This window comes from Hydra vulgaris, chromosome 08 (genome assembly GCF_038396675.1).
Source record: "Hydra vulgaris chromosome 08, alternate assembly HydraT2T_AEP".
NCBI lineage: Eukaryota > Metazoa > Cnidaria > Hydrozoa > Anthoathecata > Hydridae > Hydra > Hydra vulgaris.
Window position 1 is genome coordinate 33,252,692 of NC_088927.1, and position 27,923 is coordinate 33,280,614.

At 27.2% G+C, this 27,923-nt stretch overlaps 1 protein-coding gene across 1 annotated transcript in view; it reads right to left on the reverse strand.

Annotated features, from left to right (window-relative positions):
* Window positions 1-5,660: 5,660 nt before the first annotated feature.
* The window catches only part of LOC100213041 (regulatory-associated protein of mTOR), an 86,788-nt gene continuing 64,525 nt past the window's right edge, over window positions 5,661-27,923 (reverse strand). The window contains exons 22-32 of the mRNA XM_065803476.1: window positions 24,890-24,996; window positions 21,234-21,376; window positions 20,401-20,643; window positions 20,079-20,318; window positions 19,861-19,968; window positions 14,836-14,948; window positions 14,579-14,709; window positions 10,060-10,146; window positions 6,277-6,396; window positions 5,899-6,028; window positions 5,661-5,792 (exon numbers count right to left, since the gene is read on the reverse strand). Coding sequence (XP_065659548.1) covers window positions 5,700-5,792; window positions 5,899-6,028; window positions 6,277-6,396; window positions 10,060-10,146; window positions 14,579-14,709; window positions 14,836-14,948; window positions 19,861-19,968; window positions 20,079-20,318; window positions 20,401-20,643; window positions 21,234-21,376; window positions 24,890-24,996 — 1,515 coding nt within the window. The 3' untranslated portion in view covers window positions 5,661-5,699. The remainder of the gene's footprint in view (window positions 5,793-5,898; window positions 6,029-6,276; window positions 6,397-10,059; window positions 10,147-14,578; window positions 14,710-14,835; window positions 14,949-19,860; window positions 19,969-20,078; window positions 20,319-20,400; window positions 20,644-21,233; window positions 21,377-24,889; window positions 24,997-27,923) is intronic.

Below are 27,923 nucleotides of genomic sequence, written 5' to 3' on the forward strand. Positions count from 1 at the left end.
AAGTACGAATTGACTTAAGTGCAAACTAACATAAGTGCGAGGCGTAAATTGGCATAGGTGTGAACTGGCATACGTGTGCCGAAAAAATCTTTGCAAATTCTTTCGGCGCAATTATCCCAATTTTTTTGTTCTTTACTTAAATATATAAGATAAAGATACAAGTAAATAGAAGAAGAAAAAAGTATAAGAAAAGTTATTGTTAAAATATAAAAAATAAGGAATATAGTAAAAAGAACACTAATACTCCAATAAGACCATCAGATTTTGTCACAGAGAACCGGTGTTGGTGAAGTTAGAGCTTTTTTAACAAAAGTTTTTAAGTTTATTTATTATTATTATTATTATTCTTGATATGTCTTGTACATCCATCAAACCACTGAGCCTTCATAACCACTGAAATATGTAAACAATATTCTCTATAAATTTCTGAATAAATATTACGTCTAATTTGATAATAGTTTAAAAAATAATTAAACGTCCATAATTTTCAAGATAAATATATCGTCTTCACCCACTCAATCTTATTTGTCGGGACTAGACTTTATGTCGGATATATCTACTTTAAAGTTAATCTTTTTTGTTTTTAATACTCTTCGGACGAGCACGCTAAAGGCTAAAAGATAAACTTTTAAAATACGTAAAATTTTACGCCGCTATTCTGAACTAGACTTTACTTCCAATTATGGAACCTTTTAGATATTCCACATATGGAATTTCTAAAAGGTTGTGCAAAAGAAGCTAAAGATCCATACGATGGTTTCGCAGTATATGAAAGCCAGTTTACTAAACGTTGGTGCGTTTACGCACCAACGTTCAGTAAACTGGCTATTTTACAATTATTTTTACAATATTCTAAAGTAATAATATATACCGCTAAAAATATATGTTATTCAATGAAAGAATGAACTCTTTAATTTCTTTTTTTGAAAACGCTTAATGATTGACAATGATATTGACAATGATATTGACAATGATATTGACAATGATATTGACAAGTCAAAATTAGGCAAAACTCGTATATTCCACAAAAAAGGTCGACGTTGTGTAATAAAAAACTGAATAAACTTTGTTCAACAAAATGGTTCATTTAAAAAATTATTATTTCGCAGGGTATATTTATAATTTGTTTTTAATGTGAAAAATCTTTAAAAATAAGTAATTTCTTTAAATAACATTTTTGTATGCCAAAACGATTTGGAAAACATATTAGGCGTATGGCGTGTTTCTGGCGATGATAAAGAAGTCACAACTTACTTTTGCTAGTACTTCCCCAAGCAATATTTTCATAGTTAATATAACTATGTATAAGTGAGTAGTAAATTTGCATAACATTTATAAAATTTCTGGTTTTAAATAAAATTCCAATACTTTTAGAAATTTAAGAGCAGACGCAGTTAATGTGTGGTTTCCATGTAACATTTTCACATAAATAAACTCCTTATAACTTTGTGGACGATTTTTTTTTAATTTCAACTTTTTCTATTAATAATTTAGATAAGACTTTTGGCATTAGGGATTTTTTTGATAAGGAGTGAAACAAAATATACTTTGTTTTATCAGCGTTCATGCTTAATTTTTTGCATTTAAACCAATTTGATACATGTTTAAGTTCTTTGTTAATATTGGAAAACAGTTCATCGATGTTAGCATTCGATACGAATAATTTTGTATACTCGGCAAATGTAATACTACTTAGTTCCGATGCTTTGTTGAGGTCATTTATATAGATTAAAAATAAAAAGGGTATATAATTTAGAACCCTGTGGAACGCCATATTTTATTTTAGTCATTTCATTACAGTATCCATCATTGAACGTATTGGTTCCGTTTTGTTAAGTAACTTTGATACCATTTTAACAGATTATTTTTTATGGTGTTGTCTTTAAGTTTTTGAAACAAAACATAATGATGTACAGTATTCAAAGCAGTAGAAAGGTCAACAAAAACGTTTATAGTCAATTGATTTTTATCAAAGGAACAGGAGATTTTCCTTACAAATTGAATAATTACGCAATCCGTTGAACTATTTTTTTTTAAAACCAAACTGATTATTGTATAACAGTTTATTAAATCAAGATATTTATATGTCCTATTATAAACTATTTTTTTTTGAAATAGGACGATAGTTAATAACATTCGTTTTGTCTCCGTTTTTGAAAATTGGAATAACTTTAGGTATTTTCAATGGGTCTGACACAGCTCCTTAATCTAAAAATGCTTTGAAGACTTTAAATAGAATATCCTTTAAGCTTTCATAACAATTAATCATTGTATAACTATTTATTCCGTCTGCCCCAGTTAATTTATTTTTCTTAAGAGATTTAAATGCTCTTTTAAACTCGTCAGGAGGTAAATCAGATGATAACTCTTCCTTATGATATAAATTTTTCAAGGGCTTTAAATAGTCATTAAATGCAATTTCAGTTATCAAAACTTTATCAGAAAGAGTAGAACTATTTTCCGTAAAGTACTTATTAAATTTGTTCGTAACTTCGCTTGGTTCAGTTAAGCTTTCATTTTCGTCTTTAATCACTTTTGGCAGACAGCTTGAACATGCCTTAAGTTACCAGTTATTTCTTTTATAATTTTCCATGTTCGCTTAGAGTCATTTTTAAATTTTGTTATCAGTTTTGAATAATAATTTTTTTTCTAAGCTTTTCGAACTTTTTTAAATAAATGCTTATAATTTTTATATATTTTTTCATTTAGAAGTGGATTTTGTTTTTAAGTGTTTTATATTTCTGTTTTTTTTTGGAAAATATTTTGAGTCCTTTAGTGATCTAAGGACTTTTTAAAGCTTTTAGGACTTTTTTATAAACAATTATTTTATCACAAACTGGAAACTTTGCATCATTTACAGTGTAAAATGTTTCAGAAAATTTTTCACATATTTGATTTGCGCCATCGCAAAAGTTTATCTGATACAGTTAAGTAGCGACAGTTGTTCTTTATAATATATATAGAAAAGTGCGTTTTCTATATATTTTATTTATATTTGTGTCATTTGTAGATATTGTGTTCAGGATAAAAAATATAGAGAAATGGTCTGATATATCGGATTTTATAATTCCTTTTTGCAACTCGTTATTAAAAATGTCAGTTATAGAAATGTTATCGATAATAGTGGTAAATCTGTTAGTTACTCTAGTTGGGCGGTTGATTAGAGGTATTCCTCCAGTTGTAAAAATTTCATAATAAAAGCAACTTTATTGTGATCATTATATGCTAAACAGTCCATATTTAAATCTTCTATTAGATAATTCTTTTTATTTTCTTTGCTACCTTTGTTAATAGTATTGACGTAAGTACAAGCTGAAGTTTTCACACGCACCGTCATGTGGGCTATAAAAGCAGCTCATTTATCATAATTTTATTTCTATTGTTTAATATTTGAATAGTAACGATTTCGCACTTATGCTGCATGCATTTATGCCAGCTTTTGTATCTGTTTCGCACTTATGCAAGTTTGGACTTATGTTTGCTTGCATTTTGCCAATTTGCAGTTATGTCAATGGTTGCAAATTATTTTGGCGCACCTATCACAACTTGCACTTAAGCCAGTTCGCACTCACGCCAGTTTTTGCAACTGCTTCGCACTTATAAAATTCGCACTTATCCAGCCTCCTGTTTTTATTTACAACTATCAGTTTTAAAAAACTTTTTAAAAGACTTCATAAGTGTTACTTTTTATATGAAACTGCCGAATACGCTTACAAAACGTAGACATTCAAGATATGCACAGGACAGTGTTAACTGCAAGGTAGACACAGTGCTGTTCTTTTTTTATGTTTAAACTTTTCTTTGCTCTGCGCTAATGACTTTTACTTTGCTTTCTTATTTATTTTTTGATATGTTGCTGACTGGTATAGAGGCCACAGCTCATCTTTTAGAACTTTCTAGTAGTTTTCCATTTAAATGATTATGGTACTGGTACTTAAAAAAAAAAATCAAATTTAAACTGGAAATTGTTTTCATTCGATTAAGTAAATGGAATAAATAAGTATACCAATGTCGCGAAATATGCCCAAAGTTCGCTTCGAACCCTGGGTCTCTTGCTTCTTACCAAGCGTTCTAACCACTAGGCTCTATGCTCTAAATACTTGCTAGATGTTCTAGATAATGTTCGCTTTCAACAAAAATGTCACAGATATTTTTTCTCAATTCTTGATTTAAAAAAAAATCTGGTTATCAAGGTGCTTCGAGAAGGTCTAACGATTTTGTCACAGAACACCGCGGAAAAAAATTTAACTTGGAAGTTGTTTATGTCTCTGAACCTCAGATGTGATGTTGTTTATGGCATTGAACCTCAACTATTAGGTCTTTATTAAATACACATCTGTGTATTTAATAAAGAGGAAAGCTTTCAAAATTATTTTTTTTTACATTAAATTCTTAATGATTTATTATAAACAAATCGTTAAGTGATGGGAAGTAGTACTTTTACAAAGGTTTGTTTGTTGCAAGTTTTTCCTTTAATTGATATTCTATTTCAAATAAAATTTTTATAATAGTTATGAGATAGCCTATAATATTTAAAAAGACCTACCATTTACCAGAATTCTTTAGCTAGCTGCATTAGTGTATTGCCGGAAAAAGTGTTGCTTGGATTTTTAATGAATCAGTCGAAGTGATTTGTCTTATTTTAAAACGGTTTTACTAAAACTTGTTAAGGTTTTGCGCTCGCATCAAGATCGTTTTTTAAATTATTGTTTGTACAAGATTTATACAACTTTCATGGGATGTGCGCAACTTACAACTTCTTTCTATTCGGGTTCTTCAACATTTACTGGTTAATTGGCAAACCTCGCGGTGACAAATAGTAGAATTAATGGAAAAGGCAGTATACTTCAAAACTATACTTAAAACACACCTCCCACATTATTATGATGTCGTATTAGAAATACAAAAAGTCAAGAATACTGTTTAAAAAAGTTCTTAAAAAAATTATTTACAAAATGTGTGTCAAATATTTTCAAAGATTAACTAAATACATAAAAATTAGACAAGAAAAACGATTTTAAAAGAATCTGAAACCAAAGTGAATAAAAATTTAAAATAAAGAGTAAACAGTAATTTTTAAAATTTATTACCGCTTTATTGCCCACTTTAAGCAAATTTAAAAAAAGAAATGGTGTTAGTTTTAAAGACTATTTTTTAGATATTATGATATATATATATATATATATATATATATATATATATATATATATATATATATATATATGTATTTATTGTATATATAGTTTCAATTCATCTATCAAAATACTTCTATAGGAGTTCTAATATTTACACTAAGGTGGAAACGTTCAAACTTTCACGCTTGGAAATATGTTATATTTATAATTGGTTTCCAAACGATTTCACGTTGTCGTTAATATAAATTAAAAAATTAACTTATCAAAGTTATGCAATAAAAAATCCATTTATCTCACGATAAAATTTTGCTCATTTGTTTATCACAAGATAAAATTTATTTCATTTCTTAAACGATAAAAGTCAGTGGTTTCATCCTTTCTAAGAGTATTTAACACCACAAAATTCTGATATTGCAATAAACTTGTTTTCATAGTCAAGAATGCTGGTATTGTTCTTTATCATCACAAAAGCGTAAAATTATTTTATACGTATATAACACATTGTTAATTTATTTTTTTCGGGAATTTTTGTTGAAAACTTTATCGAATCTATCTAAAGTTTCTTTACATACCCAAGTCATCAAACTTCACAGGAATTGGTTTTTGAGAAGAGTATATAGATAAATAACTATCAGTGCTGCCCGCAGCTAAGTAAGGCTAAAAGTAAGATTAAGCAAGACTAGAAACATAGAACAAGCAAACCAAAATAAAAATAAAAAAAACCAACGATTAAAATGATTATAACATCAATAAAATCTCGTACCCAATAGGGATGAAAAGATAAGCATTTAAGAGGACCAATTCGTTGCCCCATAAAACCTTCATGATATCGAATGTGGCTGAGCATTTCCCCTTCCAAATTTAAGATTTTTATGCTTTGGTTAGCTGACCCACTAAAATAAAAAATAACATACAATAAAGACATAATTTATTGTATACAAATATTTACTTAATATAGTATATAGTATGATTTATACCATAGATGGTATGATTTATATCATAGATGGTATGATTTATACCATAAATGGTATAAACTATTCATATATGGTTTGAATTATATAAATTGTACAAAATACCAAAGTTCATAAAACTCTTTTTAGGTGGATTTTTATCATTTGTTTAAATTTAAATGAAATTATACCACGCCAGAATATCTGCCTGTTGATGAAGATCCAATGTATTGAGACTTGAAACAGTCCCAGGAAGAGTTTTTAACGAAGTTGCCATGCGAGGTTCCCAAAACTTTATATCACCATCTACACTATTATGTAAAAATAATAAAAACTTCAAAACATTTAAAAGAAAAAAAATTAAAAAATTATAAAACAAACGTATAATAACAAACAATTTTTTCATAATCATTTCAAATTTCATACTCATTTGAAAATTGGTAAATTTTTTATTCAGAAAAAGATTACATAAAGAAAAATTACATCAGACAGATATTTTGATGAAAAAAAAGCCAGTATGTAAACAATAATATGGTTTAATAAAATGAAAGAGAGTTGAACTTTAATTTGACTGAGGAGAATTTACTAATATTTTCTGGTTTTTAAAGTGCTCCAAAAAAACCTAATTCATTCGTATTGAGGTGCTCCAAAAAAACCTAATAGTTGCATTATTCTCTGTGGAAAAGTATTCAATAAAAAAGTTTCCTCCATTATCTTCACTGTATCACATTTATTGCCAGAGCAAGTATCAAACATCAGCCATTTTGATTCTGAAGTTAACACTCTAGCCACTGTGCTAACATACACGTATTAATGTTTTTTTCCTATTCTTAGACTTAACATTGTTATATGCATACATTTTATTTTGCTTTCAATATTTTAACTTGTAGGTTTTTGTTTGGTAATATATTTGCTGTATATCTTTATTTATTTTAAGTGTTTATAAAAAGTTTTACTTTTTTGTTATTTTAAGTATTGTTTGTGTGCACTCTTATTTTTGTCATCATATCATTATATTTTTAGTCATATAAACATAGAAAAAATTCATAGCATATTTCTGGCCTTTGTGCCTTGAATCAGACTAATATCCATTTAGTGTGAAAAATTAATTTTTGAACCTTGAACTAACTCAATCATTCCATGCATTATTTTATAGCCAGACACATTTAGAGATTGAGTCCTTAAATGAGGCTGGCTAGTAAAAAATCAGATTTATGCTATGGCATAAATGTTTGTATAAACCATATATGATGAGAAGAAAAGATACACAATCAATTCTATTTTAAAAGAAATAGGTTTACCTTAAATTTGCAGAGTGAGCTAAGGTTGACATTTGATGGTCTTATGTCAACAAGCTCAACCAAGGTTGACATTTAATGGTCAAATGTCAACCAACTTGAAAAAAAAAAATAATCTACAAGACTTTTTGAAACATTGCACAATGAATTCAGCATTAAATATCCGTATGGATCTACTCAGAGAACAATGTTTGGTAAATATGTGGGGTTGGGTAGGACTTCCCATTTGAGGTACTTCATGTAGTTTTTTATAACATTTGTAACACGGGGTTGTGTGCTGTCATATTTAAAAATAACCTTGTTTTGTCTTTCGGTGTATTATGGTCTTTTATCCTTCAATGCTTGATACATCTTGATTAATTGTCAAACCTTTTCTTTTTTGTTGCGCAAGTATCTGTGCGCAAGTAAAAAATTGTCATTCTATGTCCCTTGGTTTCAATTCATGCTGCACCCAATTTCCTTGCTTTTGAGTCATTCCGAGTTGCTTCAAGTGTCTAAAAACTGTTAATTAATCAACTCTTAATTCAAAAACTGTTAATTATCAAGCAATACCTCCAGTTCAGTATCATCTTTGAAGTCTAAATCACCACCCTTGAATTTCTTAAATCATCTTCTACATATTTGTTCTGAAAGAGCATTGTTGCCATATGCTTCCATTAGTATTATTTGCGCCTCAGCTGCTGTTGTTTTTCAGTGGAAGTAATGTAAAAGATTTCCCTGTAAAAATGGTTTTGTAGGCACAAACTTAGCCATGTTTAAAACATTTGATAAAAACGTCTTTACAAGCCAGCAGTTTAAATTGATCTGATGATATTTGCAGTCCACTTTCAGGTAAAATTTATTTCAGTCCGATCAGATACAGGATGTATACTTAATTTCTGACCCCCCACATGTTACAAACACAAGATTTTGAGTTGCTCTCTTAAATGCTACTTTAGCCCGAAAAATACTATAGTATGTATTTTGGTGTAACTATACTTTCTGCACGTAAAACGCTCACTTCAGATAGGATATGACCTCAGAAAATGTTTATGGGAGCCATTTTGTCAACATACATAAAAATGATACTTTCATTCTCCTTGTCTTCCACGGCCTTTGGCATTATGACTATAGTTTTAGCACGATTTTTAAGTAAATTGTCCTTATTACTCCTTAATATGTGATCTTAGGTTGCCAATTAATAACACATTTTTTCTTCACTGTTTATGACGTATTGCTACTCTTCGAAACCAGGGTCAGAAATTAAGTTTACACTTTTTTAATGTTTAGCATTTTGGCTACAAGAAATAATCAGCATTATTTTTATTTGCCTTATTTATATCAGTGATACTTAGTGTCTGTTTATAATTTACATTAATTACTCTGTGTTTATTTATATGTATTATATGTATATGTTACTAACATGTATTATATAACATGTGTTTTTTAGCAATTTACTCTGAAAATGAGTTCTGATAAACAGTTACTTCGTCACCGAATTCAAGTTTTATGTAGTCAAGGATTAAGCATTAAAGAAATCACTAGACAGTGTAAAGTTTCTCGAAATACTGTAAAGAAGTGGGCAAGAAAACAAGAGGGTGACGTCACAGATGCTCAGCGACCTGGAAAGCCAACAAAGTTTTCACCAAGAACCAAGGACAAGGTCAGAAAGTGGGTCAAAGACAAAGTCGGAGTTGGAACGAGAACTGTAGCTAAGAAACTGAATTTTTCAGACAGTTACAAAGAAAGAGGAAAAACAATTTCACACAGTGCTATCAGTAAATACTTGTGCAAGACCACATGGGGAAAGCATGCCTATACACAGAAAGTGAAACCCATGTTGTCGCAGAAAAACATCACTGATTGCGTAAATTTTTGTACTCGTTTGCAAGAAGAGGGATTCGCAGATGACTCACCGGATGGTAAAGTGAAACGAGCTCACGTATTGTGGACTGATGAGAGTCCAATTGAATTATATCAGACTCCAAACCGTCAAAATCAAAGAAAAAACTGATCTGGTTGTTGTTGAGCAAAATAAAACTGTTGATGGAAAATATTACCGTGATATTATTCTACCTGTGTACAAACGTGCAGCTGATGATAAGACCATCTTTCCTGTGAGAAATAAAGTTATTCTGATGCAAGATGGAGCAACTTGCCACACGGCAAGAGCAACAATGAATGTAATCAACAGAGACTTTCCAGCAGTGTGGACCGACTGGCCTGGCAACTCGCCCGACTTAAATGTCATCGAACATATTTGGTCAAGACTCCAGGACAGTGTTTTACACAATCCTCGACCTCATAATCGTGAACAGTTGATCAGACGTGTTGAACAGGAGTGGGCTGCCATTACGCAAGAAGAGTGCTTTTGCCTAATAGAAAGCCTGCCAAGGAGAATTACCCAATGCATAGAAAGAAATGGACAAAATACTGATTACTGACTATTAACATATATTCTTTGTCTAATTAAATTGATATGACAGTAATAAAATGGTATGTGTTGAAATACGGTATTCTTAAACCGAGATATAGGGGGTCAGAAATTAAGTATACACCCTGTATATTCCTGTCAAACTATGAGTCTCAATACAAAATGGTCATTTTTAATGCATACTCTCAATAAATGCTAGAACTAATGTATAATAATATAATATCTTGTAAGATAACTATCTACAAAAAAATTAATTTACAAACCTTCCACTGATGATATTTCCATCACCTCTTTTGTGTATTAAAACTTTAACAACCCAACCTTGGTGTTCACGTAATGTCATCACACGACTAAAAAATCAAGCAACTTAACAAAGCAAATTATAATAAACAATGGCTATAACAACAGGTATTAATATCATTATAAAACCTAGATTTAAATTATTTTATTTTTGAACTTTTGAATTTTTCAAATACTTTTTTTTAAACGTAGAATATTAGAAGATTGCTACAAGAATACTAATATTATAGTATTAGTATGTATTAATAGGGGTGCACATCAATAATTTCAACAATGCATACATTATAATATCATAAGAGTAATGCACAGTAAATAATTTATGCATATTAAACTATATTTTACAAAAAAAGTAAATTAATTTTTTAATGTTAACAAATATGTAATTTTGTACCAAAATTGTCCTTCTCTTAGGTAAGTTGCCTTAAAGTAATTTATAATATATAAGTAGTAAGGCTAAAGAGCCTCACCATTTATGTATTATATTAAAGTCATAAAAGTGTATAAATTATGTATCGTTATGCCATGTAAGTAAACATGTAAACTATGAAAGTCATAAGAGTATTAATACATTAAATATCTATTATAAAATCATTTAAGAACTATTAAAACTTACAGTAAAAAGTAAAACTAAGTTCTTGGGATACTTGGGTATGATACTTTGGGTACTTGGTACAATAACAGAATGCTTAAAAACTCTCAGTCTCTGTAGATTTTGTACCAACATTATTTCACAGATTTTTATTATTATTATTTATAATTTATAATATAATTGCTACAGAAACGTTTAACGTCGTTTCATTAGTTACTAGGCTTTGAAAGAGCGCGTTCTAAAAATGCATGCGGTCATTGGAGAAAGATCTCTTAAGCGAGTTAAAACTTTTTACCTTTTGGAATTTAATTATTATTTATTAGTTTAGAAATATTACATAAAGAATCATATTAAGATAAATAATCATTGTTAAGATCATATTATATTTTAAGAAAGTATAGAAAATAGTTATATATAACATTTTTATTAGATATAAAGTAGATAGGATCACTCCTTTTAATTTTTTAAATCGTTTACATTTTGTTTCATTTTAGTTTTTCTTTTAGCTTTATTTTTTTAGTTTTGTTTTTATTGAGCTTATATTTTATTTTTTAGAAGGAAAATAGGGGTATGGATGAGGCCTAATTATTTTTTATCCAACAAAAAAGTTATACTAATGCTATTTCCATAAAATTGGTTATTACTACTTTGAAATTTCAGTGATGCTATTAACTATTTTTGTTCTTTTTTAGAAAATTTAGAAAAATAAATTAAAATCTTGTGCTAACACTGACATGGCATGTCACATGTTATTGTATGTAAAGGTTAAACTTTGTTATGAGGATTACAGTTCTTATTAAAAAAAAAAAAAAAAATGAAGGTAAAGAGTATTGTTTGTATATATATTTTGTTTACTTTGAATCTTTTTAAATTTTCTTGTGTCATTTTTAAAATTTTTGTTTGCACATATTTATTGTTTGCATATATGCTGTTTTGATAAGTATGTGTATGTGGTAATATGTGCTTTATAATTGCTTTATCAATGTGTTTTATATTAATGTAAAGTGTTTTTTTTATTGTTTGTGTATGTGTTAATATGTGTTAATATGTATAATTGTTTTATAAATGTTTTTAATATGTATATAAGGTTAAATATATATTGTGTTTATAGTTGGTACATATGTTTATATTATGTTGTTTCCATGTTTTCAAAGTGCTGTGCCAAGTAATGTACTTATAACAGAGGGTTACACGACAGTGTTTAGTGTCAAACTGTTACTGCTTTTAGGCCTAGGTGTTTTCAAGCCTTTATTATTAATTATTCTGAAAATACATCATAATGTATTTTAATAACATTTTGCATGTTACTACTTATGTTCTGTTATATATGTATGTTATGTTACTTAAGTTATGTTATATGCATATTATATTAACTTATGGTGTGTGCTATTGTTATGTGTTGTTGCTGTGATCTGTTTTTTTGTTTACTTTTAAGTTGATAGACATTTGGCTTACATTGGTGTGGTGTCTATTGTTAAAAATGATAAATAGGTAATTTCATTATTAAAAATCACTGCTTTTAATGATTCACTAAAAGCCAAAACAAATTATTTTGCCACATATACAACTTGTTTTACCTCAATTTGATTTTTTGTCTTTAGCGGTGTTTATTACATGATTTTCTATAAATATTTTGGAATCATGATGTACCAGCATAAATTATTTTCTAAAAGCTAACATGAAATAATAATATAATAAGGTAGTTTTGTCGCAACCTTCACCATTTCCACAAGATTTACAAGGTTTATTTAAAGGAAATTATGCAGATGGAAATGCCAATCTGAATTTTTTAAAAATATAGTCTTTCTTTTGCTTCATTTAAAGCTAATGCAGTTCAACCCATGAATCATGGGCCGCCAAATCAAGATGTTCCGCCAACATATTGTCAACTATACATCTATGATTCACTTGCAGCAGTAAATTTTAGAATGCTACAACATGGTAATGATCTTTGCTTAATGAATTTAATGTTTTGATTGCAAACTATTATTAGTGAAGAGAACCTGGCTGAAGTGGAGGATGAAGAAATTCATCGAGCAGCTATAGAAGGTCGCTCAGTGTCAGTTGTAAAAATGTCTTTACTTGAAGGGCAAGATATAATCTCCCTTCCCATAATGAAGTTGCAGTTGTATTTGTTGGTGAAGATGGTGCACCACCTGCTTCCAGGGAAGTTGTTATTTACCCAAGAGGTCAATTTCTTAAAACTATATCAAGTATGTCTGCCAACTTAGATCCAATGGTTTATCCTCTATTTTTACCAAGGGGTGATGCTGGTTGGCATAATCAATTAGTTCACAACCCTGAACGGGCTACATTGGTTAGAAATCATGTTACATTATCTTAGTATTACAATGATAAACTTTCAGTTAGACTATTTTTTTCTTCACTTTTTTATGGCAAAAAACTGTTTCAGCAATATGCTGTTGATGCGTATGTTAAAATTGAAGGCCAGTGACTTGCTTTCATCAGAAATAACCAAAACAAACTGAAAAGCGAGCAGTATGATGCCTTACACAAACATGTAAATAATCTTGGAAATAATCATAATGTTAGACCAGGACATGTTGTAGTTGTAGTCAACTTATGTAGGAGGTACTAGAACTTTTAAAGAAAACTTTGAAGATGTTATTTTTATTAAAATAAATTTTTTTTACATGTTTAACTTTTTTTAATTTACTCTCTTTTTTTTAAAAATATTTTTAGCATCCTCTTCATCCTGTAAAAATGGTGAGGTTATGCTTTATATTTTGATTAAATAAAATTGCAAATATTTATAACTTTTATTATATCCTTTTATTTGCAATTTTAGAATCATTAACATTTGAGAGCTTTTTTGATTTTAGATTTGTTAACATTTGAGCATTACAGAAATTATCGATCCCACCTAGAGGCTCTCTCGGAGAGGCCCTTCAATAAGTAGTGTAGTAATGGCGGTATGGATGAACCCTCCTTTAAATGGAGGGCTCATCCATACCGGGGTGTTAGGAGACACCAAAGAAAAAACAGCAACCAAAAGGTTGTAAATGTCTTCAATCAGTGAAGATATTTATAACTTTTTGTTGCTGCTTTTTCTGCGGTAATTCTTTTTATTTTTTTAAATTAAAATTTTTTTTTTTTAATTTGTAATTTTTTTTTAACAATATATTGTTGTATATTTGATTTGTTTTGGTCTTTTTTAATTAAAATTTTAATTGCTTTTTCACCAATTAAGCTTAAATAAATTGATTCATTACCCAACTAACATAATATAATGATGCTACATTCTATTGTTAAAAATAATTAATTGGTGGTTTAATTTATTGAACTCACTGTTTCTAATATTTGTTTAGCTATATAAATGCAATTTATTTATATCTCAATTTGATTTTTTATCTTTAATGTTTATAGCTTGGCTCCTTGAAGCATTTGTTATTTTGCTTTTTAATTAAAATATTTTAAATCTATTATGTTTTTTAGATTAAAATAAAGTTTACTAAGAGCCAACAGGTACAAGGTAGTTATGATAATTTTGCTGCATTAACTCAGTAAATATTTACTATTTAATAACTTCTTAGTTATTATAACTCATTAAACAGTTAATTTAACTTTTTCAAAAATGTTAACTAATAACTTTGAATTGTTTTTAAACTATATACTAAGACATATCATACAACTGTGCAACTATGGGGAAAAAAAAAATTTGCAAAAAAATCCAAAAAATTGATTAAGAACCCTTTCCCATAAATAACTTAAGAAAGCAGTACTTTAGTTAAAAGAACACAAACTTTTTTTTAAACAATAGTAGTTACAAATTTTTGTGTAAGAATTTGAAAACAACAAGATTTTGAATGAACATATAAATAATGCTACTCTACTGAAAAAAAAGTTAAATGCAACAATTATTACATACTTACCAGTCATTAGAAGGCTGTCTGCGATCATATATTCGCACCGAACCATCACCTAAACCTGCAACAAGTAGAGATTGCCTAAGTGAATCACATGCAAGACTTGTAACACAGCTATCAGCACCAGTAGGAATGTCCTGGAAACAGAGAAAATAACTTAGCTACAGAGGATAAGTTGTTTTAAAAAAAAAAGGCTTAAATTTGGTAAAAAAAGAAAAGAAAAAAAAATACACATATTTAAAAATTTATTTAAATAGATGTACTTGCAGCTTCAGTTCTCTGTGGACATCCCATATCCGAATGATTCGTACATCACCAGATGCTAATAGCATACCAGACTGCTGTTCCCAATCAGTCACAAGACCAGAACCTGAGCCTTAAAAAAAAAAAATTAAAGTAAAATTTAAACAACTCAGAAAAAAAGAATTATTTTTAACACATATTTATGTTCTGGAATCTAATCCTAATAAATACAGGAATTCATGTTTTATTGTTACGGGTTCAGCTGAAACAACTACTAAAAAGGATCTTGGATCGGTAATTACAACAAAAGGTCACACCGATCTCAACAACAGAGTTTTCTTTTTTTTTTCTTTCTTTCTTTCTTTTTAACTAATTCTATAAAAGATTTATACAACAATTATTTATCAATTAGATATTTAAGATCAATTTTCTTATTTAGGATAGGATTTTATGTACTTTTGATTTCTGTATTGTAACCTTAAACTCAAAAGAATTGGATCTAAAGAACTCATTCGACCTCTGACCTTTGACCTCTGACATCATTCTGACCTTCGACCTCTGAACACATCAAAGAAGTGTGTTGACAATTTCAAGCATGATTGATTTTGATCCATTTGACCATGATTCTATTTGACCTCCTCATGATTCTATTTGGCCTCCAAAATTTATTAGCACTTTCTATAACTTTGTTTGATAGCATGCCATGAGGAACAATTGAATTTGATGGAATTTATAAGCTGTGGGAATTTTCCATTTAATAAAACATATCAAGATGCTGTTAAGAAGCAGCAGTTATTAAACTTGATTACTTTAATTAAAATTTGATAAGAAAATACACATGTACTTTTTGAATAAGCTCCTATATTGGTATCTAATATTTTAGAAAGGAGCTTCAGATTATTAAATATTTTTTTGGTTATGTTTCTTCTATTACATGTGCCACTGCTTGATTTGTCTATATGAATTCTAAGTTTGTTTTTGAATCAAATTAAATTTTAGTCTTCATTGCTTTTGCTTTATTTTCTTTTCCACACACCTGACATTGATATTAGGATAAAACTGGTAATTTGTAAAAAAAATTATAATACCGCTCCAAAACAGCATAGACACATGTACACAAGTGAAAAATACTTAATCATGGTGCAGAGTCGCTGGTTTCATTTTGAACACTCCTTGTGTAAATTATTTCACTTTATTTCCAAATTTTAAAAAGAACAACCACAATACATCAGGGATATGAAGATGTTTTTGTAATAAATGCTTGAATCTTTTTCTCTATTGATATCAAATTCAGCTTTCAACAAACAATTTTTTTTCAAACTTTAATGTAATCACAATCTCTTAAACTTAGAGACTTTTTTATTGTACTTTTTCTTTAATTCAACAGCATATTCTTGACTTTCTTTTTCAAATTTGATTCTCTGTGAATACTAAAATCTAGGAGATTGAGAAACTTGAGTAGTCCATAAAATTTTTTCACAACTTATTTGAAATCTTCAAGGAATCATAGATCTTACAAATAATGACCTAAAATTTTCATTCACAACTTAATTGAATCTTGTTTGTTTTTTCTTTTTTGTTCTTGCTTGCTCTGTGTTCTGTCATAGTCATAAAAAGTAGTAATGTTTGTGGAATAGATTCATTAAATTCTGCAACACATTTCTCAAGTTCATAAGTTCATTTAAATTTTGATGCTGTCATTTAAAAATTCTTTTTTTAGAGTATGCTAAAATAGATGATTCAACTTGAATTGCAATATTTCACTTAGGTTCAACTTTGATTGCAATATTTCACTTAGTAAACAAGGAGACCACTTGCAAGCAGAACTTTTTGCATCAGGCAGAAACAATTTTGTTCTGGTTTCTTGCAATTTTAGAATTTTTCAATACAGATGCCACATTTTGATTGTGAATTATTTACTTGATGTAATAAATCTTTTTTATAGTTTTGCGCAGTAACGATTGCAGCATTTCTTAGATGCGTTTCAGTTTCTGGTTTGTAATTTGACACAAGACCAGCATTAATATGTTATTAGTGTTTTCAAAATTTATAAAAAACTCAGCCAACTTTTAAATCATGAACTTTATTAAACACTTTAAATATGTAATATTTAAATTGTTTTATTTTATTTTATATATGATATACATTTTAAAAATGTATATCATATATAAAATAAAATATCATTTTTAGTTGCCACTTTGCAACTAAAAATGATATTTTATTTTAGAAAAAACAGAGAATAACAAACAAAATATTGCGCTAATTTATTTACTTTATTAAAAGTTCTTACTTTATCAGCGATTTTTTTGAGATAGGAAAGAATATTTTTTAAAACACTATTTATTAAAACTATATTGCTGTATATACCATTTATTAAAAAATAATTGCTGCACTTTAACTTAATTCTAATTTTTGATGCAGCCTCAGAACACATTTACAAGGAACTTAATTTTTAGTAAAAAAAAAAATGTTTGCAAAGGAAAACAAAAAACATAATTGTGATAAAAATAAAATTTAAATATTGAACAATATTTAGTAATATTTGTAAATAAATTTGACAGTTAAGTTAAACTCAAGCATTAACTTTAATTTTATCAAACTTAAATATATTTTCTAAATCAAAATTAGATTATATACTTATTTATGTATTTTATAAGTCAAAATTAAATTATGTTTTTTTATCAGAATAAAATTATATACTTTTATTAAATTAGTTTTAAACTAAATCATATATTTTTCATCAGAATTAAATTTTATTTTTATTATACTCTTTGCTTCAAGCTTGAATTATTAGCAATTTTCAAGCAAACAAATTAACCATTACAATAAAATAAAAATAAAAACAAAATAAAAATAAAATATCAAAACATAAGATAAAATTTAACTTTTTTTATTACTAAATAGAAATTTAAGTAAATTTTTTGTACTCACAAGATGATAAATAAAAGTTGTTATTATATATTTCTTTGATGGTTTTTTTTTTTACGTTTCCTTTAATAACTTCATATAAAAAAAAAAATATTGAATTAACTATAAACAACTTAGTTTTCTGTTTTTAAATATTTTTAAATATTCGATAAATTAGTTTAATGGAGATTAAGTTTTTTAAATTAGATTAATAAATTAGAGATTAGTTTTCTTAGTTTTTAATTTCATCTGAATTTTGTTCATTAATAAATAACATAATTACCATTCAAACTTTTGGAACAAACTTTTTCACATTATGTCATTCAATTGTTAAGATGGTTTTTTTAATAAAATTAATTATTTTATCTTATTGCTTATCGACTAATTTAAAAGTTAATTATAAAAATTCTAAAAATTTTTATAACTTTATTTATTTTTATTATTTTATTATTATTTTTTTTTTTCAATTTTGTTCATCAAAATGGCAAAAAAGAAGTGTAGAAAAAAGAGTGGATTTTTATATTTTACATGGTTTAGGGTTTTCCCATCGAAACATTGGACAATGTGTTGACATATCAGAGTATTGTGTGTCACAAACAAATAAATGAAAAGAAGAAACTGGATTGTTTCTTTTTCTGAATGATTGCATACTGCAAACAGTTAAATACAGGGGTGGCAGCATTATGGTTTGGGGTAGTTTTGGAGGTGGCCAAGTCAGAAAACTTGAAAAAATCTAAGAAAAATGACAAAAAAAGTCTATTTGCATATTTTGGAAGAACATGTTTTGGATTGTCGAACAGAACTTATTGGTGAAGGATTAGTTTCCAACAAGACAACAATCCAAAACATACAGGTAAGGTTATAAAAGTCTTGTGAAAGAATATTTATGGAAAAAATCTGAGGGGACAGAGTTGACGGCTTGGCCACCTCAAAGTTCTGATTGTAATCCAATGAAACTACTTTGGGATCACCTTGACAGAGAGGTGTGAAAAAACCCTTTAAAAGGAAAAAAAGACTTATGGATATCACTTCAAAATATTTGGAATCCTGTTGATGGCCAATATTTAACTATTGTGTAACAGATTTCCTGAAGGAAATCCAATTTAATTTTAAGAACTTAACTTATAATAGTAATTTATAGACTTTTTTTTATGAAAACTGAGTAAATTATAAAGCAAGTAAATAAAATTATTTATTTTTGTAATTCTTTTTAAATTCATTATTTATATTAACTTTTTAAAATCCCATAAAAGTTCATTAGAAAACCAAATTTTCACTAAATGCAATTACACTTAAACTTTTATTCACAGAATACACAGTGTTCACAAAATACACAGTGCTCACAGAATACACAGTGCTCATAGAACACACAGTGTTCACAGAATACACAGTGTTCACAGAATACACAGCGCTCACAGAATATAGTGTTCACAAAATGCACAGTGCTCACAGAATATACAGTGCTCACAGAATACACAGTGCTCACAGAATACACAGTGTTCACAGAATACACAGTGTTCACAGAATACACAGTATTCACAAAATACACAGTGTTCACAGAATACACAGTGCTCACAGAATACACAGTGCTCACAGAATACACAGTGTTCACAGAATACACAGTGCTCACAGAATACACAGTGTTCACAGAATACACAGTGCTCACAGAATACACAGTGTTCACAGAATACACAGTGTTCACAGAATACACAGTGCTCACAGAATACACAGTGTTCACAGAATACACAGTGTTCTAAATTTAGATCTTAATTATAACTTCCGATTTGAAATTATTGGAGTTGAAGAAAATCTATAGCAGCATTCGATATTTAGGAGTAAAAGATCCTTAAAATTTTTAATATATATGTATTTAAATACATTTATAATATTATTAAAATCAAATCAAACAAAATAATAATATTACATACTCTAATAAACATTTTTATTATTTTTGGAAAGATTAGTATGTTAGGATCAATATGATAAAATTAGTACATTTAAAACAGTAGTTATATATACAAATATGTTACCTTAAACTTACTTCACACTATATAAAAAGTTAAAAAAATTCATTTATTTTTTATTTTGTTTTAATAAATATATTTTAAATAATCAGAAAAATAAAACAAAATCTAAACCTCTATTAGATGGAATCATCCCCGATAATGCAGTCCAAGCAGTAACTAAACTTAGTTTTTCATCTGAATCAGCTACGTAATTCCTCCAAACTCGTACAGCTCCATCATCTAAAAAAAATTTTATTATCAAAATTTTTCAGAATTTAAAAAAACTTAAACAAACTTTACAATTAACCCCAAGCTAAATTTTTTAAAAAACTAAAAAATTATAAATGAACCTGAACCAGTAAGCAGCAATGGTACATCATGAGCATTTAAAATATCCATAGAACAGATTCTTGATGTTCTTGGATTTCCATTGTCAAATTGATTAAGACGAATACCTGATTCATAATTTAACACTGAAACTCCACTTCTATCTGCCACAACAAGATGTGGATGGTATGGGTGAAACTTTAGGACACCGGGGGGATTAGGATTTTTGGTAACAAATATTTCATCATCTAGAGAACTTATTGCTAAAAATAAAACATAATAAAAAAATAAAAAAAAGACATTTTAAAATGGAGACATCAGAAAGAAAAAAAAAAGATCTCTTACGATATTCTTTAAGCAACTTTGCTGACATTTTACGCACTTTGGTATTTCTTAAGAATCGTCCTTCTCTTTCGAGACATTGAGCGCTATTTGGGTCTACATCATCGCTAGGCTTCATTAATGAGTGTGCAAAATAGCCACAGCACCATTCATAAAACTTTGTACGAACAAGAATATGTTTATGCATAGAAATTCCATCTTCATCAGCATCAGAGTCATCATCACTCGTGGGAAATACATCTGGACCTATCATTAAAATTTATCATATTTTATTTTACTTTGTTCAAAAATTTCACTTGTCTAAGGAAAGCAGTTTTATATAGAGCTCATTAAACAGGTTGGCTAAGCTAAGAGAGAAAAATTAAACTTTTCGCTGATTCCAAAAGTTTGTACTTTATTTAAAAAAAATTTTAAAATAAACATAATATATAAATTTAATTTTTATTGAGTGAAATAAAAAAAAAGCAATATAAAATTAGTAAAATATAAAACCATAAAAATTCAATCCCATAATTCAATATAAATTACCCAAGATTCAACTTAAAATAATATTTTAGAAATCTTTATCTTTATTTTTACAGTTTGTTTTCCTGAATGAACAAAATGGCTTTTTATTGTAATGAACAAAAGTAACTAATAATAAATATGCAGAAGTTTTCTAATGTCGGCTTAATGTTTTCTAATGAACACCTAATTTCTGCATGTTTAATTAAAGTGCAGCATGCATTTTAATTTGCGCCTATATTTTTACTATTTAGATAACAGAAATAAAAAAATTAGATTGCTGAAAAAAACAAAACAGCAACTTTTGTACAAAAATATCACAAGGTGTATACCTTTATCAAAGATTCCTCGCTTTGTAGAAAATTGAACAGAATGTGGCCTATATAAAGAAGTTGGTATACTTGCTTGCTTTTTTAAATATTGTTCAGGAGTAGAAGGAAAAGAAGTCGAGCGATGAAACTCTCCAATTGAATGTCTAAATAAAATATTTTAACTAAAAAAAAATAAGGACACACACAAACAATTTTAATATTGTTAATTAAATATAAAAGAGGATATAAAAATAATATAAAATTCCTTTGTATATACAAAAAAAACAATTTAATTAAGTTGGCTTGAGACAATTTTTTTTTCTTGTTATTATTCATTTTTTATTCTTTTTTAAAATGCTGTATGAAGTAAGCAAAAAAAGTTGGCAAATGTATATCTATATACGCTATAGTTGATTAAAAGTGATGATCCATTTTCAACAAAAGTTTGAAAATTAAGAACAATTTTCATAATTGAAGAATTTTCATTTTTCCTTAAAAAGCAAAAGTGTGTTTTTAGAAGATTTCATAGAACTATTCCTTAACTATGTAAACTAATATCTTTTCCTTTTGCATACTTTTTAAAAAGATAAAAAAATTAAAAAGTTCAATTCACAATGAACTATATAATACAATTTCAACAACATCATAAACATCAATAACAACAACAATAACAACAACTTCATCAACATCAACAAAACAACAACACCATCATCAACAACAACGACGAGATTTCTTTTAATGGACATTAAAAATGAACTTTAGAATTTTTTTTTTTTTAAATTTATTATGTTTTTTAAAATCATAACCACATAAAATTATAATAAAACAATAACTTATTCCTTTTAATAATACACGAAAACAAATTTTCTTTAGTCTTTCATGCCATAAAGTAGTTTTTTTTTTTACTTTTAGTAATGAATGAAAAAAATTACTTTTATTTGAAGAAGATTTTTATTTGTTTAAAAAAACATAAACTTTCAAAATTTGTTTGTGCTCAAGATCGTGGATGATCGCAGGGACATTTCTTAGGGTAGTTAATAGACACTATAGACTACAAAAATATCAAAATATGGAAAAGGTACAAATTGGAACAATTTTCTAATTCTTCATCAAAGTTAAAATTTAGTACTTTTAAACTGTTATTTTCCCTTGTTATTGGTATTTTTTCATAGATTTTACAACAGCAAAATTTTGTTATTTTAGCTGTTATTTTACAATTTGGCATTTTACAACTAACATTTTACTAGTATTGTTACAAATATTAAATAATTTGACTGTTGACTAAATTGACTAATATATTTATTAAAGTCTAATAAATTTGACTAATGGATTTTTGAAGTCAACCAAAAGTTGATTTAGTCGAAGTATGGGAATAGTTTATATTTTTGAAATAAATTGTAAACAAAATAATAAAGTAATTTATATTCGCTTTCTATTTTTTAATATCATATCATTTAAATAATAATGGAGGAGAGAAGGACTGCTCTGACAACAAGGCAATCTATTTTCAGACCTCAATGATTTAGGGACCGCCTTAAATACTTGTTATATATTAAAAAAAGTCATTACAACCATATTTACAACGCAATTTTATAGATTAATGAAATTTAAATTTTGGAGCTTTGCAAATTAATTTTGTCTCAGGGCCCCAAGCCGAGCTTGGAGCGGTCCTGTATGAAAGTATTTATGAAAATCACATCGAGTAAACAAAAAAAAAAAAAAGTTAATGAAATAGATAATCAAAAGTTTAATTTGGTATAAATAATGCTAACATGCTATGATTTAGATAAAACATTAAGAGAGTAAAAATTAAAATAAAAAATAAAGATAATAACTATAATAGTACATACTATTGTAAAAACAAAAATTAACAATTAAAAAGTTAAACCGAATGAAAAGATATAAGAACTTAAAAATTTTTACTTGACTAAATTGACTTTATGTCAATTAGTAGGAAGTTTATAGTCGATTAAATCAACATTTTTCAAAGTCGACTAATTTTGACTTTTGACTAGTCAACTTTGTGTCAATTTAGTCGAAGTCAATAACGACACTACACTTTTTTGCAAATAATATTTTAAAATGTGAACAATATTTAATTCATACTTTTGCATAAGAATGTGCATGCATCCACTGAATTGATTAGGGAGAACATGTTAGGAGTGCACATACACAGGGGAAAGGGTTAGAGTTGGCATTAAGATTTCCTGCCCTAACCCAAATTAAAACACAATAATAAAATTATTAACAAAAATCAACAATAATAACAAGAGTAATAACAATTGTAATTAAAATAAAAATAAAAAAATATCACAATAATAAAAAATAAAAAAATTTAGATAAAATATTGACTATAATAATTATAAGAATAAAAATACTTTGTAAAAATAAGTTAATTATTGATAAGGATGGTTTCACAATAGTCTGATCTGAGAGAAAAATTATTATATAGCAAAACAATTTTGTACTTTTAGCTTGTGATGATAAATAAACTATCATTGTTAACAGTGTTTATCATTATACAATACTTTAACACACTACTTGTGTGTTTATTTTTATATTTGCTGCATGCATATTACATATTATTGCATAATATGCACATTATATACTATTGCGTTATATGCATTTTTTGATAAAAAATATAGTATTACAAAAAACAAATAGAAAGAAGAAAGAACAAATAGAAAGAATAGTAATAAAAATAACTAAAGATAAAGTTATTATGTTTATATTTTTTCTATTTTAATTTAACTTTATAATAATTATATAAATATATATAATAATTATAATTTCACTATTTATACTATACTTTTATATGTTATATATTTTACATATATTATATTTTATAACTTCACGATTATTTATAGATATTAGGAAGCTTTCCAGATTCCTTAAAAAACTACTGTAACAGTAATTTAGTAATTAATTTTGTTTAATTATACAAATCACTTTAGCCTTTAGCTACTTTGTTCCGATATGACACATCTTTGCTTCTGAAAATATTTTTCAGACTTTTTTTTATTTTCTTTTTTTGTCAATTGCTTAGATTCTTTTGTGTGGTTCTCCTGCAATACTAGATAATGGAATGTTTAATGCCAACAACAAGAAAGCTTTTGGGTTTTAAGATTTAAATCAATCTTTGCAATACCTGATTATGACAATTATTTTACTACCATCAGCAAATAGCTTGCAGATATTGGATGCATCCATGGCAATAACGAAAAAAAAATTTTATATTTTGTTGGGTCATTTTTTTGCTACTTTGGAATTGGTGAATATTTTTTTTCGATTGTTGGAAAGTTGTGCTTTTTAGAATATAGAAAGAAATAACATCAACTCCAGCTGGTTTGCTTTTGTCTAATAAATCTAGTTTTTTTTTTCTATATTAATGGTGAAATAATTATTGATCTGTTAAATATTTTTTTAAAACTTGTTATTAATGATAAAACTCTAACTGATTCATTGACTTAATACATCAAACTGCAAGATGCTTCCTAAAACTATTTAATTAGACAAATAACCATGCTTACGTTTATGTTAAAGCTAAAGGTTTTGCCGTCATGTGTTAAATAGTGAAACGATATAATAGTTGTCCTATTTACTATTTACAAAATTCTAAAAAGTATATCCTGTAAAGTATTAAGAAATAATAATAATAAATGGAAATACACAATAACCTCGGATGTATAGAAGCTCCTTCATCTGATGTGTTGGGTGAAGAAGCGAGTGAAACATTTGTTGAAACTGAAGTAGAACCATTGTGTGGCTTTATGTTGACAGCAGCCTTTAAAAATTTTTAAATAAAGCAACTGTAAAAAAAATTGTTTCTGAGAATATTTAAAAAAACACAAATAAAAAAAATTTTATCAACAAACTTTTTATTCTGTAAATAACTATTACACAACAAAGCTTTTAAAGAGAATTATTATAAATTAATTTTTAAGGTAATGTTAAAAGATTTCATAAGAAAAAATAAAAAACTTTTTTTAACAGACCGATATAAAAAATTAATAGCAACTTCCAAAAGAATATTTTACAGAATAGCAATTTCTAATAGAATAATAATATTTTTCTATAGTCTTCTTTATAACAAAATTATTTTTTATTTTTTTTATTTTTTATTTTTTTACTTAATTATGACATATTGGAAGAAAAAAAAGCAGTTAAAAAGAAGAAAACATGTCTTTGCTATTTTTAAAAATTAACTTATCTTTAAGGTAAAATATTTAAATAAATAAATTTTATTTTAAAAAAAATAAATTTTAATTTAAAATTAACTGTAGTTGAAAATATATAATTAAATATAGTTAAAAACTTGTAGTCTAATAAAAAAACTTCCTCAGAAAAAGCATACAAATAAAATTCAAAACAAACAATTCAATTTTGACTTGACCATTAAACAATTAAGCTACAATAAGTTAAATTATTGAATTCAAAAAAGTTGAAATATTGTATATTATAAAATTTGCTAAAAGTTAAAAAAAAATTTCTCAAAATTGAAAGACACTTAAAAACAAATTTTAAGTTAATGTAAAAATTTAAAATTAAAATTTAGAAATTTAAATGTAACATATCTTGAATGTTTTTATTAAATTTTTTAAATCACTTTAGATGCTTAGATGCATGCCTCACAATTGCCTCGTATTTTTAAATCACTTTTGTTCTTTCCACTTGAAAAACTTGCAAAACCATGTGTTTTGGCTAGGTTGTTATTACTTGATGGTCAGGTACAAACTGTTCAGTGAACTCTGACTTACAAAGAGGCACAATATTACACCTTTTTGCATTTAAGTTGGCCAATTTTCACTTTAATTTGACATTTTTTCATTTTAATTTGCAATTTTCACTATAATTTGTAAAGTGAAAATTGCCAAATTAAAATGAAAAAATGCCAAATTAAAGTGAAAATCGACCAACTTAAACGCAAAAAGGTGCAGTGACCAATTGAACAACTTCTGTGTTTATTGTTTATAGTTTTGTTTAAACTACTACTTGTCTGTTTGTTTTAACAGCTTATTGTAATAACTCAATTCTGTTTTTTTTAATGCTACATTAACTAATTTTGTCATACAACTATGTAATATCTTGAAAGAATGATATATTTGTCTGCAACATACATATATTACCAGAAATTTTTAAAAAGATATTATATAATTTAATTTGTGTCAAATTTAATTTTTTTAAAGAGATCACTTTAATGCTGTGCTCATAATAGTCTCAAGAATGATTGAAAGGGTGCCGATGCCTGACCATTATTTTGAGCTATGCTAATGTACATGTTGATTTGTATTAGAGTATTAACTCATAATAAAAAAATTAGCTGAAATGGTTCCAAAAAATGAGGAAGGATGAGAAGAGAAAGTGCACTGTATCAACTAATCCGAGAAGGCTACTGTTTCCAATAAACAAAATGCTAACCATTAGAAATATTTAAAAATACATCCAATTTCTAAGATTTCAAAGGTAGAACAAATAAATTTCAATTTTGTTTATAAATGCAACACAAAAATATTATTAAAATATATGATAATAACAATATGTTATTGTTATTATCATATATTTTAAATATATTGTTGTAAAAATGAGACACAGTGAAGCAAAAAGAAAATATATAAGGACAAAAATAATAAAAAAATAAAATAACTTGTCTATTTTAGTTTTAGATCAATATGGTTGCAATCAGCTGCTAGTCATTCACAGAGCAGAGATCTGATGTAAAAAAAAAAATGATCTGCAAGAATACTGAACAGAGACGTGCTGCTTCTTGTAATAAGTGTTTAGAAGAAAGCAAACTTTAGAGTCTTTAACATTTTCCAAGATCCAGTTTGAAAGATAAAATATTAAAGCTCCATAATAAGTACACAAATCTCCATTGTCTCAAATCAAGGTGCACATTTCCCACTTCATAGAAGCTTTAACTTTAAAGTAGAGAGAAGAAAAAAGACCAAGGAAAGAGCTATATGTCAAACCTTAAAAAACCTAATGTCCAGTCAAAGATATAATAGACAAGATGATAGATCTAGTTAAGTTTAACTTAAGCTCCGCACTGGATCACCTCTATATCTAATTGCCAATGAATATTTTGAGTTTAGAGAAAGGGCTTATGTAAACTTTTTTCAGACGTGATGAAACTGTGCAAACTTTTTTGTTTTTTATATTGGAGAAGTTTTAAGATTTTGTTTCCACCAACATGGAATTTGTGGATTTTTTTTCCATCAACCTGTAACTTTTTTTTTCATTATTCCCCAAAACCACCAAGACTACTATAATTAAGGAGGCTACTTACTATTTAGTTCTTATCAACTATTGTTACATAACAATCCTTTTTCAACCCTTCAACTTCAAAACACACGTCCCCAGCAGAACCAGACCCTCACATGTAGAAATAAATTAGGCAAGGTACTAACAGAGACATGATGGGGGTAAAACTCAGAAGCGTAGTTCAAAAATTGCCTACAAAACGAGTAATCTAACACAACCAAACAACAAAACACAACCAAACAACAAAACACAACCAAACAACAAAACACAACCAAACAACAAAACACAACCAAACAACAAAACACAACCAAACAACAAAACACAACCAAACAACAAAACACAACCAAACAACAAAACACAACCAAACAACAACTTGAAAAATAGACTATAAAGTATGCTGAAAAAATTCTCTGAAAAAAAAAAAAGATGGAGAAAAAAGAAAACCCTAAA